This window comes from Choloepus didactylus, chromosome 7, assembly GCF_015220235.1.
Source record: "Choloepus didactylus isolate mChoDid1 chromosome 7, mChoDid1.pri, whole genome shotgun sequence".
In the NCBI taxonomy this organism is placed as follows: Eukaryota; Metazoa; Chordata; class Mammalia; order Pilosa; family Megalonychidae; genus Choloepus; species Choloepus didactylus.
In genome coordinates this window covers 140,026,887-140,048,815 of record NC_051313.1, presented here as the reverse complement: position 1 = coordinate 140,048,815, position 21,929 = coordinate 140,026,887, and the positions used below count along the sequence as shown (strand labels likewise).

Sequence of the window (21,929 nt, the reverse complement as noted above, 5' to 3'; positions counted from 1 at the left end):
CCATAAAAAAATTCAAACTGCATTTTTGACAAATAAACTTGATTTAGGGGGAAATTCTGACCTCATTTGTGAGCATCACAGAATCCTCAGGGTGAGTTGATAATGAAGCCTTGAGACTCTGGACCCTGTTAGAGGAAATAAATCATCATTGTAAAGCCAATTAATAAATGAGGCAATAAATCATATTAAGAGAAGCATGCTTTTATCTGCCATAAATGGAGGAACTCACAGCTGCATCTGCAGCACTGATCCAACCTCAGAGCCACCGAAAATCTAACCTCTACATAGCCTAAAGCACGAGCAAGGGGTCAAAAGCCAGAACTCACAATGGTGAATGAGAACTCAGCAGAGAGAGTTCATGTAGAACACACTCAGCAATTATCAACATTGTGTGCCAGCTAAAAAAAAAACCATTGCATGAGAGACGTGACATCTTTCTGATATTTTATTCATGATGATGACAATGAAGAGGAGGGAGCTGGGAAGTTGGGCTTTCTATCTTGTATTGCTACCATAAATCAGACTTTAAGATTATCAAGACTTGCATAACTGTGCTTGGTCTAGCAGCATTATTATTTGTAACTTTTGGGCAGGGTTCAGTTTTTCAATCTCATGTTTTTGAAGGCCCCAACATATTACATCTTTTTTATCAGGGTTAAGAAATAGAGCACAGTGACAAAAGGGTCACCCGTTTTGTTTTGCATGGGGGGACCAAAGTAATTCCCATCTAGTAAAACCGTGAAAGTACTCGTGATTCCACACCAGTGTCTGATGCTTCAAAGAGACAGTTTTCAGCAACTGGTGACGCTCTTTGGCAGGGGTGGGAAAACTATGGCCCACGAGCTAAATCCAGCCCACAACCTGTTTTTATAAATAAAGCTTTATTGGAACACAGACATGCTCATTCGCTTACTATCTAGAGCGGCTTTCACACCACAATGGCAGAGTTGAGTAGTTGCAACAGAAACTGGCCCACATAGCCTAAAATATTTTCTCTATGACCTTTTGAGGGAGAAAGAGATGACATCTTTAAGGACTTAGACTGAGAATATTTAGAGATGTTGATACTCGATCCATTTAGGAAATGCATAAGCGTAAAATATCCCTATTAGAGGAGAAAATTATATTTATCTTTGTACAAATAAGGTTTTTCTTTATACTAATTTCTCTAATCATCTAAATGGTTCTATTTACTTTTACTTATTCGTCCAAGTCTAAGTGTAAAATGCCAAATAGCTTTACAGATTATACGAGGAACACAGTCCATGTTTTTAAATTTGATTTATCACCTGAGCAATTAGAAAAGCTACTTCACGGACAACCAGGCTCTATCTAAAGCAGGGCAGCTCAGCTGTTGGCCTGCTAAGAAAGGACTAGCTGTGCAGACTGAGAGAGTGGATCAATTTTAGCAGAAATGTGTTGTCCTTAAGAAAGGGAGGCCACAAACCATGCCCAACTGGCCAAGCTTGAAAATAAATATCAAAAGGAGGAATGAATATTATCTTAGTTTTGCCAGCCTGCGATGACAAACACCACACAGTGGGTTGGTGTAAACAGCAAGAATTTATTAGCTCATGGATTTGAGGCTAGAAGAAATCCAAAATCAAGGTATCAGCAAGCCTTCCTTTCTCCCAGAAATCAGTTGTGTTCCTGTGCTGGCTGCTGGCAGCCCGTGGGGTTCCTTGGCTTGCCTCTCTGCCTCCCGTCACATAGCAATGTCCTCTCCATCCGCTCTTCCCATTTCCACTGGCTTCTGTCTTCTGTCTCCTCTCTTCTTTCTCTTACTCTGGATTCTGGTTTCTTCTCTTTATAAGGTCTCCAATCGTATGGGTTAAGACCTACCTATCCTTTGTCATTTGGCCACATGTAAACTAAAAATAGTATCTTCAATGGAATCTCACCTACAAGGACGTGGACAGGGACATGGATTAAGATTAAGAATACATGTTTGTTGGGGTATGTAATTCAACCTACCACAAATGTCTTCTTGCCTTTGCCAGATGGAGCTGTATTCCAAGCCGCACAGGAAAAGAGAGAGTAGGGGAGCTGGCCACCATAAAAGAAAAGTCAGATATAAACATGTGAATCCTAGGGCCCGGGACAGGTTGTAAAAGAAACAAAACTCCAACCTCAGGCCAGGTGATGATACATACACCAAGTGTCACACGGATACTGAAAAAGATGCTATAGTGGCAGCTCCAACAGGTTTCAAAAACATGAAATATGTGTGGAATGTATATAAAACTGTGGTGATGAGGGACTGGTAAAACCTTTACACAACACTGACTTCATGAAGAAAAAATATATACAGTTGATTCTTGTAATTGACAGTAGTTATGGTCTATAAAGTTGCTGCAAACCCTGAATTAGTGAATGCTGAACCACTTTTCCTGTGGGAAATGCAGGCTTAGGTTCCTGTGAGTCTCTGTCACCATATTTTTGTCAACCGCTCAACACAACCTTGTTTTATTTATGTTTCTGCCTAAAGATAACTTATTTAATATGTAGAGTTGATACATTAACATTGAACTGATGGCCAACAGCACTAAAACTCATGCCTGAATGAAACTAATCTAATACATTTATTTTATCCATAAGGCACATCACAGCCTTCTTGGGCTTAGGAAAGCTAGACAGCACTTTGGCATTACGCTTGAGGGCCATTTTAGATAGTGAAATCACCACCTATATGCACAAAAATGCAAAAAAAAAATGACACTAAATAGAGCACAAAAAGGAAACTTGTTTGCAGTATGAGAGCTGAAACAAGAAGGCAGAACATTCATTGCCGTGTTCACCCTCAGCTGGGAACATGTATATTGGGCAACCCAAATTTTTGCCTCTCTGCACAGGTCTGCAAATGACCACAAAAGCACGGTTGAGTATTGATTTTGAGGTTACATGTACATTTTAGCCAGTAGCCAAATTTGCAAATACAAAATTCACAAATAATGAAGATCAACTGTATGTATGTACAGACACACACATATATACACACATATGTGCACACACACACACACGTCTTCTAACCAGGGAGCGGAGATACCAAGAATGGTCGCTGTGCATAGTTGGGGTTCATCGGTTCCTGTCCCTCTCCATGTGGCCTGCCTGAGGAGGGCGGCTTTCTAGCCTCCGAGTGGCCAAGTGGCCCTGCCCATGGGTGCAGGACTTTGCTTGCTAGACAAGCTCAGCTTCACAGTCACCTCTTCTTAAAGACGTGTTGGGTCATGACACTGGCTGCTGGCAAGGCTGTCCTGGAAGGAGGAGCTCGCACCTCTGATCGTGTGGAAGGTTGCACAGTCAGCCATTTCCCTCAGGATGGAGGAGGCTGTTGATTATTACCCTTCAGGAGTTGGACTGTGCAGACCGCCACAGTCACTGGCACAGTGCTAATGGATTCTGCCCAAATTTCCCTTCAGCTCCAACTGGGGCACTTCAGGGTGAGCAGCCCCTGCCCCGTCATCCTGGCTTCTCTGGCCTTTGATTTCCTTCTGGCTTCCCATGTGGTGGTGTCCGTAGGCCAGAGAGAGGGTGTGCAAGTGGCACGTGTGACTGAGTGTACTTGATGTGACAAGAATGTGAGGAAATAAGAAAACATAAAGGAGGGAAGGAATATGGATTAATATCCACCAGGCGAGGATCAGACAGGCCTAGGGCAGACAGACATGTTGTGAATTCACATCCTGTTTTGAGCCCATTATTTGAGGAGAGATAGTCTCTGCCCTCGATAGATCTCCCAAGAAATCTAGGAAATCATTTCTATTTTGTATATTATCAAGGTAAAGTACATTTGAAGCATCCATATCACTCTCCATTTTTCCAGTCTTTTTTTTCTGTTTCCCTTTTTCATATAAATAAATCCTTTTCTAATGGGTAAGTGCAATCCATTAATAGAAGTCCATCTTTTCTGACATTTTTTAACAAAGATTTTTCCAAAGTCATGAAGATAGATTTTCAAAGAATGCAAAGTTCAAATCCAGACTGGTTAGACATTCCTAAACTCTGCCATGCTGCTGGAAAATAAAAGGTGTACGGGAGTGAGGGAGTCTTTTATTTTTTGCATCACATATATAGCAAAGTGTATTTTGTGGAAGATTATCAGGCCACAGTAAAGCATTTAGAGTTTAATAAGAAGAACGACATTCCACACCATTCCTTTGGGCTACAGCACTATTGGTTTCAAAAGGCAGCTTTGTATTTTAAATTATGGATAAATTGCTCAATCGGGAAAGAGTAGGAGAAGTAAAACTTTTAATGAATTTTGCAAAATAATGTGGCCCAAAACTCCTCCACTCAAGCATTTAAGACTCTTTGGAGTTTTTGTGTTTTAGTCCCCAAGTTTCTAAACAGATCTCATTTGAACTCAAGTTATTTTTTTTCCAGAAATAACTCAGAAAAGGGAGGCAGCTATGAGGAAAATAGCTGTAACACCATTAAATGAGGAGGGAAAATGAGGATGGAGGTTCCTACCACCTGTCCCCGGCTTCTGCTCCATCTCCTACCCTCAGAACTCTCCTTGGGAAGCGCTGATGGCCACAGCGTGAGAGATTGTCTTTTGGAGGAGAATATTAAAAAAGCATGCACTGTACTTACTCTCCAGCTCCTAGGAGGAACCAAGGGGTCTTAGAGCAGGGCATGGGAGGAAGCATCCTGGGGCCTGTTTCCAACTTTTTATAACTCATCCTTCTTTGGAAAGTGATCCGGAAGCTGTATACACTGTCTGTTGGCACCCCACAAAGCCAAGGAATTGGGGAAAGTCTGGAACCCTAGTATTTTGTGAATGAATGAATGGGTGGATGAATAAATTGAACACAGACTCTTAGGGCATTTTTGCATTGTCTGGGCCATGCAGGTCAACCTAACCATGGTACTGTCCATGGCAGTCACCCAGTGGCACACCCCAGAGCTTTCTCGATGTTCATTCAAATCACCCTTGGTCCTTGCCCCAGAGGCCTGTTTCATCGGAAGCAAAACTCTTGAAAGAAGTAAAGATAATAAGTGCAGTGACACCTACATAAGTTTCAAATTGAGGAAACACTGTCCGGATGCCCAGGCATAGAAGTTCCTGCTTGCCCTAAATCAGGTCTTTCACTGAGAGAGGGTTGTGTCGTGTTTGGTGGGCATATCCTGGGTCCACCTGAAGTCTCTGTTCCTGAGGGAAATCAGCCCCATTGACATGACAGACATTGGACAGGCATCCTCGAGCAGTAGCAAGATCAGATATCCTCAAGTGGCTTTGCCAGCAGGGAAGAGACAGGAGACCTCCCTGAAGAAAAGAATGAAAATTGCTGATGCCATTTGATGATGGCAGAACTTGTTTTGGACACACATTAAAAACCATTTAGGAAATCCCAGGAATCACTGAGATGATTTGCAAAGAATTGGAGGCCACATATTTGGATGATATGGGGAATGCTGTATGTAAATCATTGTATCCGTCAGGGTTCTCCAGAGAAACAACCAACAGGACACACACACACATACACCATACATATATGAAGAGGTTTATTTTGAGGAATTAACTCACACAGTTATGGGGGCTGGCAGGATGATATCCTTAGGTCAGGCAGGCAGGCTGGAAACTGAGGCAGGAGTTAACGCTGAAGTTTTGAAGTAGAATTTCTTCTTTTCCAGGAAACCTGTTTTTGCTCTTAAGGCCTTCAACTGTTTAGATGAAGCCCACTCATGTGATGGAGGGTAATCTTTACTTAAAGTCAACTGATTGTAGATGTTAATCACATCTACAAAGTACCTTCACATCACCTAGGTTAGTGTTTGAATAAATAACTGGGTACTATAGCCTTGCCAAGTTGCATATAAAATTAACCATTACAGTCATCTTAATACTTTTGGTTTGAGTATTGTGCCCAGTTTGAGCCTCAACCCTTAAAAGAGAAATGGTACAAAGACAGTCTAATCTGGTGGCCACACTGTTGATCACGAGCATTGAGATGACTATCTGACAATGAAAGCAATTTCCCCTTCCTCCTTTGGTATTCCTGTGTCCCAAATCTGAGTACCTTCATCACAAAGGAAGGCTTTCCCTATCATGATCTTTTCATCACTCAAGGTTCCAAGAAGAAACAATGGTCCACTCACTATAACTTAAGGAGGGTTTATTTACAATGGGACCAAATACAAAGATAGGGGCCAGCTTCAAGAATCCCCAACATAAAGCTCCATGCAGCCTCTATCAAGCAATCAGTTGACAAATGAGATGAACTTATTTCTCTTTGTGATTTGTCTAGATTACTGTTGGTTGCATATTCCATAAGAAGCAAAAAAGTAATAGACTGCTTATCTATGAAATAGCTATGTAGCTATATAGATAAGCCAGAGATTCTAATGTGCAGAGGATTAAGAGCAGGATTAAGTTCTGAACTGAGAAAAAACCCACTGTCTTCTGAAAAACCATCTTCATCCACCCAACTCATTGACATCCAGCACCTTATCTGGTTCAACAGGTATATCTTGAGTCATATTTAAATAAATGGAATTAAATTGAAATAAAATAAATGCTAATTAAACATTAAACCCATTTGTCTAAATTATGACTCCTAACTTCTTCAAGGATTAGAAGATCTCAAGGATTAGAAGACAAATCTCAAGTTTTCCTCTAGAAATGGAGGTCAACATCTTGCCCACTGCATTCTTCTATTTGCTCAAGGATTTCCGTAATTTCAGTAAATTTAATAATGACTGAACCCCTTGCAGGATACACAAAATATCTCCAACTCCTCACCCGTTCCCTAAACTTACCTATCTGCCTCTTCCCCACCCCCACCTCTTTGAATGGGTTATAATACCACTTAGAGGTGTGGTTCTTGAACTTCAGCATGCATAAGAATTTCCTGGGAGTTTATTAAAACAACACAGATTGTGGGTCCCCCAGCTCAAGTTTTCAATTCATTAGGGCTGAGGAGGGGCCCAAAATTTTGCATTTCTAAGTTCCCAGTTGATACTGATGTAGCTGGCCCAGAGACCACACCCTGAAACAACTGAGATGCTTCACAATTCTGAGTGCATGTCCAAATCACCTGGGGAACTTTAAAAAAAAAAATCAGTGTCTGAGCTCTACCCTCACATATTCTGATTTAATGAGGAAAAGTGCCCAGCCATAGGTATTTGTTAAAGCAGCCCAGTGGTTGTGATGTGCCGAAGGCTTGAGGACCATTGACTCAGAAAGCATGGAAAATGGCTGAGAGATGAGGATAATAGACAAGGTGCTGCAGGAAGAAAACAGAATGAGCTTGAAAGTACAACTTGAAGATGTTTTTGTTCCTGCTAATCTAATGAAGTATGATTGGGGAGGTTCTGATATGCCCTAGTTTGGCCTCAATCCTGTCTTTTGCCTTGACCTTTCAGTAGATCATATTAAATTTGTTGAAGATTCTAATGGAATGTTATCAAAGAATACTCTCTGCTCCTAGAAAGAATATAAACTTTTATACTAGGTACCCAGTACAGCTACCTATTGGAGAAAAAAAAAAGCAAAGTCTAAATTTTAGTGTTCAATTTTTGGAGAGAGGCTAAGGGCAAAATATAACACACAGTGCATATTAGTATTAAATGGCAGAATTTATTATATCATCTGTGCCCAGTTATTCTTGCTAGTAGTGTTTATTCTTATACATAGCTCTAATTGAAGGCCTAGCCAGTTTGGCATATACATGGATGGACGGATGGATGGATGGATGGATGGATGGATGGTTGAAATTAAGCTAAAGGTAGCCAAATCTCAGTCAATTTAAGTGGTATTATATTGGACTCTATTTTTTATTCCCATTTTCCTTTGCCTTTGACCTTTATTGTCTTGGCATTTGTTTTGATGGGTTCTTTGTGTAAAGATGACCTTCTTGAAATGAGCATGTCTTTCAGTTAACTTCAGTGACTATCTTCATTTTCATTGTACCAACTCAGATACTCTTTCAAAGTGATGTCTTCCTGACTGCCAATATTTGGTTTAAGTCCCATAATCCTAATAATGCTAAGAGTGTTCATTTGTAGGCTCCCAGGTTTCTTGCTGTTGGTTTTTTAACTGGGTTTGAGCACACACTCTGCTGTCCCCATCCTTATTCCAGAACCCATCTCAGCTCACCTTGACCATATCAATGGTTACAGTGTTATCTCTGGTTATTACGTCCCAGTACCTTATCTTAGCCATGGGGCCTAGCCCTGGGGCCACAGCCTCCAGGGACTAAAACCAAAACGTTTTTCTCTAAGAGTAAACTGCTAATCTGTTTGAGGTAAGAGGCCTTTTTCAAGTTGCCGAAAATATCTAGGGCTTTATACTTATTATTCACACCTAGCTGTCATCTGGTCCCCTCAGCACTGTATACTGCAGGCAGATGAGATGTAGCTCTGCCCATTTGTCATGTGGACCTGGGCACTGAGAGACCAAGCCATGTGATGTACCTGAGGTAACCTCTGGCTAATCTTGGGGTGGGCCAGGATGCAGGGCTCTGGAGCCCCACACCAGGGCTTTCCCCTCACTGTTGTTCCACCCAGTGTGGAAAGAGAAAAAGCAAAAGGGCATAGTACTGAGATATAAAACAAAACTGCCACTGCCCTCTGGAGGAACCCCAGATTCTATCTTTATATTGTAGAAATGCCTTCAGACAAGCCCAGAGTTCAGGCTCATTTCTTGGGCACAACCTCAGGGTCAGTAGCAAGCCATGGAAGGTATCATTTGTTTAATCACCAAAACTCCAGTCAGCACCTTCTGTATGCCAGGCAGTATCCTGAATGCCAGAAACAGAGATAAATACAATATTGCTCCTGCCTTTGGGACATGCATATAAATAGGTCTTAGCAGTGTAATGGATAAGGCCATCATCAAAATGGGAGCACAGCAAAGGGAGCCACTAGTCTGTTTGGTTGAGCCAGAGAAGACATCTCAGCTTCCCCAAAAGTTGGCTATGTGATGTAGTTTGCTGAAGGTGAATATGGGAATGCAGGCAAACAGGGTATTGGAGCCACCTGACGCGGGCCACACAGGAGCGTCAGTTTTCTTCTTAGTTCAATGTCAAGCCACTGGCGGCTGTTAGCAGATGGAGTGAAGCACTCTAACTCTGCCCTTCCCCTCCACCCTCCTCCTCCTCTGCCCATTCTCGACACAAAAATTCTAGAAAGTCTGACAGACTTAGAGGATTCCTTTCGTTCCATTGCACAGAGAGGAAAAGTTTGAGGCTTGGAGAGGAAAGCCAACTTATCCAAGGTCCCACGCATGTTTAACGGGACCCAGGGCACGTCCCCGAAGCCTGGGAGGAGCTCTGAGGCTCATCAGACAGGAGACCTGCTGAGGGGCAGGGACTCAGGGAAAAGGAAGATGTGAGAACTCTGAAAGCCAAGGGAAAAAAAAGCTCCAAGAAGCAGCTGTTAGTCAGTGGTGTCCTATGACGGAGAAAGGATTTAGCAATTAAAGCATCAGTCCTTAACAAGAACTGATTCAGTGAAGCAGGGTTTGTCAACCTCAGCACTACTGACATTTTTTCTTAACTTTTATTTTTAAATACTTTCAAACTTATAGGACAGTTTCAAAAATAACACAGACCCCATATAGAGAACTCCAACATACTCCCGCCCTCTCCCAGATACCAAGATACACCAATTTTAACATTTTGCCACGTTTGCCGTATCTACCCATCCATCCATCCATTTTCTGAATTCTTGAGTGTAGGTTGCACACCTCATGCTCCTTGAACACTTAATACTGCCAAGCATATTTCCTAAGAACAAGGATATTCACTTATGTAATCACCTTATGTGCAGTTATCAAGTTCAAGAAATTTAACATTGATATAAAGCTTACAGTCTATATTCCAATTTTTTCAAATATTCCTTTGTGTCTTTTGCTAGATTCCATCCAGGATGCTGTATTGCTTTTGTCATTATCTCTTTAGTTCTCTCTCTTTTTTAAATTATGGGAACATATATACAACATAAACTTTCCCATCTCAACCACTCCCAAACGTACCATTCAATGGGATTAATCACCAATATTGTGGTACCCTCACCGCTTTCCATTGTAAAATTTTTCCATGTCCCCAAACAAATCCTACACTATTACGCATTAACTCCCTGATTCCTCTGCCTCCCCGCTCCTGGCAACCTGTACTCTAATCTCTGTCTCTATGATCATGCATATTTTCTTGCTGTTTTCTTTGTAGTTACCATGGGGCTTAAATTTAACATCCTAAATCTGTAACATTCCTATGGTTTTGATACCAACTTAACTTCAGTGGTATACACAAACTGTGTTTCTATTCCCCTCCATCCTCCTACCTTTATGTAGTTCTTGTCACCACTACTGACATTTGAGACCAAATAATTCTCTGTTGGCAGGAAGGGGCATGGGGGCTGTTCTGGTTTGCTAATGCTGCCGTTATGCAAAACACAAGAAATAGACTGGCTTTTTTAGAAAGGGGATTTATTCAGTTACAAATTTACAGTTCTAAGTCCATAAAAGTGTCCAAACTAGGGCATCAGCAAGATGATACCTTCACTGAAGAACAGCCGATGGCATCCGGAACATGCTCCTGGGCTGAGTTTCGAAATGGCTTTCTCCAAACTGTCTCTGGGTTTCTCTTAGCTTAGCATCTCCAAGCGTCCTTCTGTCCACATCTCCAAGCATCTCTAAGCATTAGCTCCCAAGCATCTCTCCAGAAGTTTCTCTCAGATGCCCTTGGGGTGTTTTGTCCTCTGTTAGCTTCTCCGGAGCAAACTCTGGACCAGCATCTCGAAAGCATCAGCAAGCATCTGGGTCTGCTCCTTTTAAAGGACTCCAGTAAATTAATCAAGATGCAGGCTGAATGGGTGGGGCCACACCTCCATGGAAACATTCAATCAAGAGGTCACACCCTAATCAAGAAGATTAATCTTCCCCCACAAGATTGCATAAAGACGATGCCTTTTTCTGGGGGACATAATATATACAGGGGCTGTGATGGGCATTGTGGGATGTTTAGCTGCATCCCTTGTCTCTACCCACTAGATACCAAGTAGCATTTGCCCCTCCCTAGTTGTGACAACCAAAAGGTCTCCGGACAATGCCAAATGTCCCCTAGGGGGCAGAATTACCCGCAGTTGAGCACCCCTGCCATAGAGTGGTGTGGACAGAAGGCAGACTGTGATGGGTTAGTGACACCTCAAGCCTGGACCATTCATTCAGGAGGTCTGGCAGCCAGAGCAGGCAGGGAGAGGTGTTAGCTGGAGGAGGGGATGCAGTTAGGACAATGGTTTTTGTTTGCTTTTGTTGTTGTTGACTTTGCTTCTGATAGAGAACACATTGTTTGCCTGAGGGAAAGAACTAGAAAAGAGGGAAGGGTTAAAGATAAGGGACAATCAGCTGCCTAATTATTTCTCAGATGTTCTTCTCTCCAGTTACTGGACTCTGCCAAGAGAGCAGAGATACAGTGGAGAGCACAGGCAGGGTTCCCTGTTCAGGTATCATTGAAAGTTTCAAAACTGGACAGCATTAAACTCCAAAGGTGGAGTCCTTCAAGAGCGGCAGGCTCTGCAGCTGCACAGATCCCCGGCCCTGGTGGCGAGGAAAGCACAGCCTTGAAGTCCCCTGGGCAAGCAGACATGTAAACCTGCCAACAGAAAGTATAGCAAGCCTAGGGTGTGGTAATAAGGGGCTATGGTTTCACACTATAGAGGCTGTTAACCTAGAGGCCAGAAAAAAGAAGTGTATTTAGGGGTTAAGCTCTAACTTCACAGACTGTTGTCAGTTTGCCAGACAAAGAGGAATAAAATTGAATGTTGTAGATATAAGGAACAGCATGTGGAGATCTAGAAAGAACCCAGAGGAGATGAGTGTGTCTGAAGGATATATGGGGGAGGGGCATGGCCAGCGACCAGATGCTGAAGAGTCCTATAGGACATTGAGTGTTTTGACTTTGTGTTGAGGGCACTGGGAAGCCATGCATAGTTCTTAACCTGTGAGTGGTGCAATCAGATTTGCCCTTTAAAAAGCCCACACAGGCCATGCAGGTAGGGAGACTGGAGTGAGGTGGGCTGGCTGCGAGATCCTGGAAGTAACTCGGGAGAGAGGGCTGTGGCCTGCGTGCCTGGGGTGGCAATGCTGGGATGGAGTCGAGAGGTGGTTTGGAGGTAGGACTCAGTGGCTAATGGGCCATCAGAGGTGAAGGTCAGAGAGGATGACCTTGTGGAGGACTCTCTGGGGGTGGAATGCTGGTCTACCTGGGAAGAGGCACATTTAGGGGAGAAGATGATGGATTTATTTGGGACCCTTTCACAGGAATATAAGAAGGCAGTTGAACTGGAAAAAGCCACCTGGACTGGAAGTATAGATTTTGGAGTCTTGGACATATAGACGCTAACGGAAGTCAGGGGTGTTGTGAGATCATCAAGGAGTGTGTTAGAACGGGTAGACCTGAGTTAACTAATCACTGAATAAGCACCCATCACTTTGTAGCTGCTTAGCTAGAAACAGGGATGTTGGAAGGACCAAGTCCAGATAGAAATGCTCAACCTTCAGGGAACTGAGAATCTCCCTGGAAGATTCCAAAGGAGGCAGGAGGGGATAGAACTCATTGTTTCTCCCTTCCCCCCTCCCCACTGTGCCTCCTCTCCACTTCCACAGTTTCCCATCTAGAGCATTGCTAGAAAACCCATGTCTTCCACTGCCCTGGAAGGGAAGCCTTGTTTTCTATAAGTCTCCACAAGAACCTCTGCATTCCCTCTTCCCATCCTCCAGCAATGCCATCCTCGACATCTCTCTCGAGCCAAGAAACAGAAAGTCAAGGTTAATTCTGCTTTTCTTTTTCTTGAGATGCAGACGCAACTTCAGAGTTCACGCACTTTAAAATCAGGGCCCTGGAAACAATACGCAGTTGTTGATGCTAATGGAAGCTGTGGCCTGGCCATCATGGGGCGGGCAGAAGGCTTGTTAGCTCTGTGCAGCAGAACTGATCCTTGTCGGTATTCCAAGTGAGACCAGCAGAACCTACAAGGATTTTCTCACTTCTCTGGGGAAAGGCTGTAAAGTGCAAAGACAGTGCTTCCCTGTTCTGCACGTATTTAAAGCATCTCGCTACTGCCTCATTATCTAACCGTCTGCTTTTTCCAAGGCCAAAACTTAAGTGCTGTTTTTTTCCCCCACAGTCTTTTCAAACAGAAGAAAAAAAGTCCCAGTTTACTTTGTTGCTTCCTATGGTCACTAGTGCAGAGGTATTCAGACAGAACAAAGGCAAGATGTGTTCTTAAATTTGGAGAGAAAGCTACCATATGGGAATTGATGACACGTGACATTCAAACAGGAACTAGTGATTCTGTTTCAGCTCATGGTAAATGGTAAATCATTTAGTGGTTGATAGTAAAGAAGAAATCATCTGAGGCATGGAAACAATTTTGCTGATCCAGGATATTTTACAAACCAGGCTCAAGTATATAATAGCAAAGCTATCTGAGATCACTTCACATTACCATAATGCTTTTAAATTTGGATGATTCAGTTAACGCTGAAGTTTATCTCCCAGAAATGCTGCTCCTTGTCACCTACCGTGCAAATGGTCACATCTAGAGATATAGTCAGGAAATTTAAAAATTTTTAACATTAGTCTGATCAGACACAATTAAGTTAAATTTATTGGCAAAGTGGTAGTGAGGGAGATGCAGTATATTCAGTATATATCTCTGCTTGTTTTTCTGGAATAATCAGCTCCTTGGGATTATTCAAACAGTTGAGCACTTCACTAGTACAGCAATTGTGCCCTGCTATGCAGCTATTAGCCAGTACTTCTGCACAAGATGGGTCAAGGGATAAACCAGCAGGTGGCTGCCCTGGGTGAGCCCCCTAAAATTCTGATGGCTGGCATTCTGAAGCTAGAGCTTTATTTGTGTTGTTTTTTTAAAGCAGTTTTATTCATGCACCATACAAGCTTAATCCTTTTGATTGTGAATTTAGCTCTGTGCAAAGACAGATCTTCCAAAGAAGGGTAATATTTTAAACTAATATAAGTCATTTTCATCAGAGGCCAACTTGAAAAAGCAAGTAAAAGCCATGAAAGAGGAACTCCCTAAGATTTCCAATGCCCAACAAACAAATCTTCATACAACCCACTATTCCCTCCTCCACTCGAAAGATGAGGCCTCTGTGCCATGGGTGCCAGCCCCTCCTGCCTTCTACTCTATCCATGGAGCCTTATAATTCAGCCCCTCATCCCCACCTTATCTGGATTCTTTCCATTAAACATCCAACTGCACCCCACTGCCTAGCACAGAAGCTGGCACTCAGTAAATAATCTGCTAAATGAATGAGTGAGTTGGCATTTTTATGTGGCTGAGTATATAGCATCTGTGTTTATGAACAAGCAGGGGGTAGATAAAGCAAGAGCCGTAAAATAATTCTAGAAATCCAAGGGGAGAGCAGTCCAAGAGACGGGGTCAACACGGAACCCTGACAAACCCCACTTCCACATGTGTACTGGTCTGTTTTTTATGTTTGTTTGGTTTGGCTGTGTTTTTTTAATTGATAGAGTAGAGCTTTTTAAAATTTATCAAAAAATTATGCAGAATGTACAGTTCCTGTATACCCCACACACACAGTTTTCCCTGTTAACATTTTTTAATTAATGTTTTGCATGGGTGTGATGTATTTGTTACAGTTGATGACCAATATTTTTATAACTATACAATTAAGTGAAGTCCATAATTTATACTAAGGTTCACTCTTTGTGTTGTACAGTTCTATACATTGTTTTTCTTATTTTTATTGTGGTAACATATATTCAACATAAAACTTCCCACTTTAACCACTTTCAGTGGTACAATTCCGTGGTGTTATTTACATTCACAATGTTGTGCTACCATCACCACCTTCCATTACCAAATTTTTTTCATCACCCCAAACAGAGACTCTGTCCCATTGAGCCTTAACTCCCCATTTCTCTACCCCCACCTGGCCGCTGGTAACCTGTAATCTACTTTCTGTCTCTATGAGTTTGCATATTTACTTATTTCCTATGAGTGAGATCATACAATGTTTGTTCTTTTGTGTCTGGCTTGTTTCACTTAGCATAATGTTTTCCAGCTTCATCCATATGGTAACAGTGAACAACATTCTATTGTGTGTGTGTGTGTGTGTGTGCACCACATTTTGTTTATCTACTCATCCGTTTGATGGACTTCTGAACTGTCTTCTCCTAGCTTTCTTAATGGCCATCCCAAGATGCTCTAAGAATCTGCAGTGCCTTTTCAATTGTCAGTTCTAAATCATGTTCAATTTGCTTATCATTTTGAGGATATTTTATTATATTCTAGTTCCTTGAAGATAGTTGATCTGCTTTTAACGTGCACATTTGAATCACTAATATATCCTTAAGAACGAGCTCCTTAGGAACGAGGACTGTCCCTGCCTGGTCCTCAGCAAGGCTCTTAGTCAATGACACTTAGATGATGGAAGAAGGAAAACAAACTTCAGCATGCCTCTTTTGATGCTCTCATCCAGGGGTCTCAAGCTCAGAGGCCCACCGAGGCCAGGGATGGTTGTGGAGGAGGAGAGCAGGGCAGATGTGTCTTCACTTGCATTAGGTGAGTGCTGGGGACTCACATACTTATCCCGAGACATTCAGATTCAAAGCAGTCTCAGCCTCTGAGCTTGCCAAAGAGCCAAATCTGGTCCAGCGGACATCAGTTTGCAACTTCCAACTAGTGGGATACACTGGTTGTGGTGAGCGGAATACTGTCCCATCCTCCACCCCAAGATGTCCATGTCCTAATCCCCAAACCTGTGAATGTGTGACTCACGTGGCAGAAGGGACTGTGCAGTTGTGATCAAGGTCTTCAGATGGGGAGATGATCCTAGATTATCCAGGTGGACCCAATGCAACCACAAGGGTCTTTATAGGAGGGAGACAGGAGGGTCGAAGTCAGAGAGAGATTGGAAGATGCTTTACTGCTGGCTTTGAAGACAGAGGAAAAGAGGCCCAAGCCAAGGAAGGCAGGTGGTCTGTACAGGTTGAAAAAGGTGAGTGTACTAACTTCTGACCCTAATGGCAATACAATTCTGACACTAACTACCCCGAGTTGAGTCAGATTCACAGGATAACGGTACAGTCCCTATAAGACTGCCTTCTCCTGAGTCACCAGCTGCGAGTTTGGGGGTTCCCCAGCCACCCACACTTTGACCATTAGCTGCAAGTTTGGGGGTTCCCGTCTCGCCATCAAGTTCGATAATTTACTTAGAATGACTCACAACTCAGGAAAGCGTTATACATAATATTGTGGCTTGTTTTTTTTTAGTGGTTGTGGGGAAACATTTCTAGACAATTCCTTTATTATTTCAAAAGGATACAAATGAGAAGAGACATGGAGGATGAGGTCTGGGAGGGTCCACAAACGAGAAGCTCCCACGTCCTTTCCCAGTGGAGCCAGGCAAAGATGTACATTATCGATGTGTGTTACTAATCAGGAAAGCTCGCCTGACCTTCGCTATCCAGAGATTTTTGGGGGGGTTCAGTACATAGACATGATTGATTGATTGCACCATGTGGTTGAACTCAATCTCCAGCCCCTTCCTCTCCTCAGAAGTTGGCCCGATGATGTGACAACGCCCCAACCCCATCACAGGGTTGGTCTCTCTGGCAAGGCCAGCCCTGGCCTTAAAGCTACAGGGGTGCCTGGCCCCACCCAGAGCCTCTTCATTAAACTATCAGGTGTGATCCAGGGGCCCACGCTGAATAACAAAAGACGTTCCTGGATGACTTTTCAGAAAATCCACTCTGTGAATAGCAACCATCCAAATTCTAAGGATTTAGAGGGAATGGAGGTACAGACCAGCCAATTTTCTTATTACACATCAGCAAGGGAACAGATTCTCCCTTAGAGCTTCCAGAAAGGATACAGCTCTCCTGACACCTTGATGTTAGTCCTTTGAAACCCATTTTGGACTTACGACCTTCGGAAATGTAAGAAAATAAATGTGTGCTGTTTTAAGCCACTAAGTCTGCAGTAATTTGTTAAGGGAGCCATAGGAAACAAATGCTGTAATTAAGAGTGTTCAGACTGTAAGACCAGATTGCTTGGGTTAAACTCCTGTCACTTGCTAAGCCATGTTACCTGGAGCTGGTAGTGCAACCTTCTGATCCTCAGTTTTACCATCTGTACAATGGAAATGATAGCACTGTCATGTGGTAACAAATATATAGTAGTTAGAACCATGCCTGCACATTGTAGGCATTAAATCAGCATTCACTTATTAAATTATTTATTATTTATGGAGAAAAAAACTGCAGGCCCAGCAGAGGTCTTTGCCTTGTCCAAGGATGGTAGCCTGAACGCAGAGCCAGGACTAAAACCCTGATCTACCTCCCACACTGCTCGGCCCTTTGTCATTACAATCCCACAACAGGACTTTCCTCTCAAATTGCATTTTCAAAGTCAAAACTGATCATAACACTTGACCTGGATGAGCTTAGCTACATTTTATAACCATGATTGGCCGTGATGTTCTCAGACACTTTTAAGAGAAAGGAAATATACATAGGAGGCTTCATCTGAAATCAGGCACATTTGACTGTAATAACGGTTAATAACGGAATTGTCTCTGGTTATACTTCTGTCAACACCAAGTTTTATCCCCTCCAAACATGACCCATAAGAAAAATAAAAAGGCCAGCACAGAACCAGGCAGCGTGTCTGGCAAGGGAATCGATGGGCTGCCCAGCACAAGCCAGGGGGCAAGGGGGACAGAGCCTCTGAGAAGAAGGTTCTAAGTCAAGGCTGTAACTGCATTCCAGACCCGTGGCGCCAACTTGCTCAGTCGTATAATCTCAGGTTTCCTCGTGCAGGGCGAGAAAGCCATCCTAGAGAGGATTTAGAGACCACCCAGTCCAAATCGAGACCTACCGATACTGTGAATTTTCAGATACACAGCTGGCCCTTGGGAATGGGAATAAATGAGACCTTATTGGAGTGTTTTGAGAAGAAAGTGAATAATATGAAAATGTTCTGATAAACTTAAAAGCACTTTGGAATACCAACTCCCGCCATTTCCAGAATGCTAAAGATTTTCCAGACAGGTACCTGACTGAAAATTCTCTAGCACTTAAACCTGTGTGGTGTTGATACCGGGGTGTCACCGAATCGAGTGTTTTCTTGCCCAGAATAATAAAGAGAAATATGAACAACAGTAACATTGAATTTAAAACGTTTTCCTTTGGGGACTCCGCGGACTTTATATTTTCACTCTAGGCTCTCTCTTCAGAGTCCCTGATCTGGGCGTCTTGCCAATAATAGACGCTCGTTGCTAATATTTGGGGAGGGACAACGACTTCTACCAGATTCATCCTTTCTACCATGTAGGTCCTAAGGGAGGACTCTCAGAAGCCTAAAGTTCCTTCCACAGTGTTCTCATCACACACACACCTCATCCCAATGGGTGAAGTGGAATGCTGGATAATTGCAGGGTTGTTAAACAGTCACCAAAGCCTTCAAAAAATATCAGTGTCCCAGATTATGCTTGAGCCCTTTGTGTTGCTGATCCCTGGAACTCTATATAAGCACACAAGTATGTGGCTCTCCCCTTCGGAGAGGGTTCACATTCTCTCAGTCATTCTGCGCGCCCACTGTCTGCCCCACCCCACCACCACCCCCATTGCATCATAGCAAGTTCATGTCCTTGCTGTGATGTTTCCTTTGCTCTGGCTAAATTACGCACCCAGCAACAAGAGTGTCGGTTCTGTTCCCATTCGTTTGTCATTCCGTGGGCTAATGAGGCTCTGGTGGTGATGGGTGGGGACAGGAAGAAGAGCAGCTATTGTTCTTTGCAGATGGGACATGCTCTCTGGTGTCTTCCCGAGCCACAGGCCTCTTTATGTTCTGACTGGGTCTGGGCAAGCACGGCAAGAAGCAGGCTCGAGCCTCGAGGGAAGGGGAGGAAAGCAGAGACTGGGCTCCTGAAATTGGGAGGCCACCAGGAGAAGAAAGGGATTTCTGTGCAGAGTGCAGCCTAAATTACCATGCACTTGCCTGGAGGGCACATGAGGAGGGCGGGTGGGGAGGGGCCGAGAGGGGAGGAAGGAGGAAGGTCAGTTTGGCGTGAAGTGACGTCTTGTGCCTTTCCTGGGGTTGAAATTGAGGAACTGTGAGGAGGCGTTGTTGGGGAGAGTCACTCTCTTCAGAGTCCAGGATGGAGCAAGAGCACCAGCCTTCGTCTCTTGTCTCGTGTTTCTACAAGAGCTGGGGAGATTAATGACCCGAGGAGGGTATGATATGGTTCAGAAACTTTTCCTGGTGTTTTTCCGTAGGCGGCTGAGCCAGAGGCCGACTGCCGAGGAATTGGAGCAAAGAAATATCTTGAAACGTAAGTGACTCAACCCGTGACCATCCCTGAGGTTCTGTGGTGTCTTTCGCTATTGTTTGATTGTAGATCATAGTTGGGTAGAAACAATCGGGAACGTCCTGGCAAAGGCAACGTCCCCACAGAGAAATTAAATTCTCAGTCACTTTACTCATTGGCAGCGCGCAGACTGCAAGCAGACCCTTCCCTGTAGAAACTGTGAAGCCAGAAAGAAGCTTAAAAATCGGAGAGAACTTACTGAATGGTTTTGAGGAGGATAAGGCTCAACTTTGAACTGAAATTGGCTTAAAAACGAAGCATACTATATTGATTGCTGAAAGGGCGATAGCTGCTTGAAACTGGGAAGTGAAGTCTAGGGAAGCATTTCTGAATGAAAGTTCAGAGTGTCAGGGTTTCCACAGCTGCCTGATGCTGTGATTCAAGAAAAACTCTGGCACTACGGTCATAGAAAAAAGGAACAAGCATCTTGTTTGCTTGAGGACACAGATATTTGAATATGGACAGAACCCTTGTGTTGCTAAAAAAAATAATAATAATAAAGGCAATATGAAAATCAAGCATTTCAAGAATAACCATATGCTTCAGTTTAGGGATAGATAGTCAATAATTAGAAAATAAAACCATTCCACATGCACAAGAAATTGCCCCTCCTAATTTCTCTCCAGAGAAGAGAAATATATACTATGCAGGGCATGAGACATCATAGTTTGGGTGGCTGACAATTTTCACTTGATGTTCTGGATTTTACTTTTCTTCTCCCCCTCTCTCCCCAACCATACCCAACTTTACCTTGTGGTCTTATGACTTGGTCAGCACGGGCCAATTTGCTGAAGCTGCCCTGTTAAATTTCTCCCAGAGAAGGTGGGAGGTGGGTCCCCCGCAGCCCCACCAGAGCACTCCCCTGCTTTATCTTTGCCTCTTATCAACATCTCGTCTCTCTCCCCCACGCCAGCCACTGCTACCCCAACTCCCAGTGGAGGCCAGTTTCAGGATTTGCCGCCTTCCACCTTGAACGTACCTCAGATAGTTCTAGGAATTTGTGTGTTTTTCTGAAAAAGTTTTTTTAAACCAGGGGTCCACTCCAGAATTTCTAAGCTTAATATACCATATATAAAATACAATTAGAACTTTTCTAGACGGTTTCTATTGTCAAGATGCATTCAAACCTGATGCCCAAGTTTCTTTCAGTCTGATGCCTGATCCACTATAAACTTGACTTTGTTGGAGAGAAGGAAAACCAGAAAGGTCTTCTCCACGTATTAAACAAGAAATAGGGTAAACGTGCTTCCTTATCGCACCTGCCTCACCCCCACATCCTTCTGAAGGATTCCACATCCAGTTTTACCTGTGGCCTCTGGTCTGACTCTTAAAACGAAAGAAGCTAAAAGCCTCTGGGGGATTGTTCAGATTTTGAAAAATAATGGGCGTGAGGTTTTTGGAAAGAGGAGATCTAAAACCAGCCAGCTCATCTCTGGCGTCCTGATGGCATCAGCTCCCAATCCTGGCTTGCCGGACCCAGTGAGCAAACAGTCCCTGGGCATTCCTCGTTGTTGGGTTTTTATGGCCATTTACTTGGGGACTAGGAAGTCCGGGTGGCTCAGATTCAGGAGATCAAATGAGGGCTTTAAAAGATTTCCATTGTTCCCATTCATTCTGTTCTGTCAACCTTTCTCTGTTCAAATAGCTGCAGATTAAACAATTGGTCGACCAAATTGAAACATGTTGATCACTTCATAATTTACAAACTTTTCTGAAGTGAGGTTATTTTTTCCCCTAGGCTACAATACCTAAATTCTAGAACTTTGTTTTTCTTTCTTAAAAAAAAAAAAGAGAAAGCTATTTTGATCATATTTTGATCATGAAACAAGAAATACATCGTTCTAAAACTTCTCTTCTGAGCCTTCAGTCATTTAGGGAACTCTCTATAGGGGTGGTGGCAAGGATTATAAAGCCGTCACGATTCTGATCTCCAGCCTTTCCCGTGTTGACCCTCCTGTAGCCACAAGCCCTTGGTTTGACCCAGTGGTGAGCAAGCCCCTGTGCACAACTGAGCACACAATGGGCTCACTCTGATGGGGGACCCCCCTGCGATGGTGACATCATGGACCTTTCCTGGCCTTTTTCCCAGTTGCCTAGTGGGGTTGTATTGGTAAAGCCTGTTCCTGAGAATTCATGACACTGGGTTTGTAAACTGCTTTAAACTAAACCATAGGTGACAGCATGTGGCCCTGCCCCTCAGAGCGGCCTAGGAGACCCACATTGGATGTGAAGGTGCCAGGCTCTGACACAGAAAGCTGACCTTCATGGCTCACAACTGGCCCGTAGGGTCGAAAGCCCCCGACTCGCCGTCTAAGGAGAAGGGCCAGCTCTGGGCAGAGCGTGACGTGGGATAAGGCAGCGTGTTCTAGTGAGAAAAAAGACCTGGACTGTTTTTCTAACTAGCCTTGTAGCTCATGACTAGCCACTTACTTTCCCCGGGCTTCCGTATAAACTCAGAGCGGTTGACTAGGGTGGTATCTGGGGCACCTGGTGACCCTGATATTCTGAGTGAGTCCTTAAATTTTAACCAAATGCCCTCGGGCTGCTTCCTGGGCTCTCACTACGC

The 21,929-nt window shown here is 43.5% G+C and overlaps 1 protein-coding gene across 8 annotated transcripts in view; it reads left to right on the top strand.

The window, feature by feature from the left end:
• PHACTR1 (phosphatase and actin regulator 1) overlaps positions 1-21,929 on the top strand; it is a 581,688-nt gene that overhangs the window by 546,918 nt on the left and 12,841 nt on the right. For 7 of the 8 annotated variants that reach the window (XM_037842145.1, XM_037842144.1, XM_037842148.1 and 4 more), the window contains one exon: positions 19,272-19,327. In XM_037842145.1, the coding sequence (XP_037698073.1) occupies positions 19,272-19,327 (56 nt within the window). Of the gene's footprint in view, positions 1-19,271; positions 21,230-21,929 lie in introns of those variants that run through there. The other variant, XM_037842151.1, reaches the window with a different exon arrangement.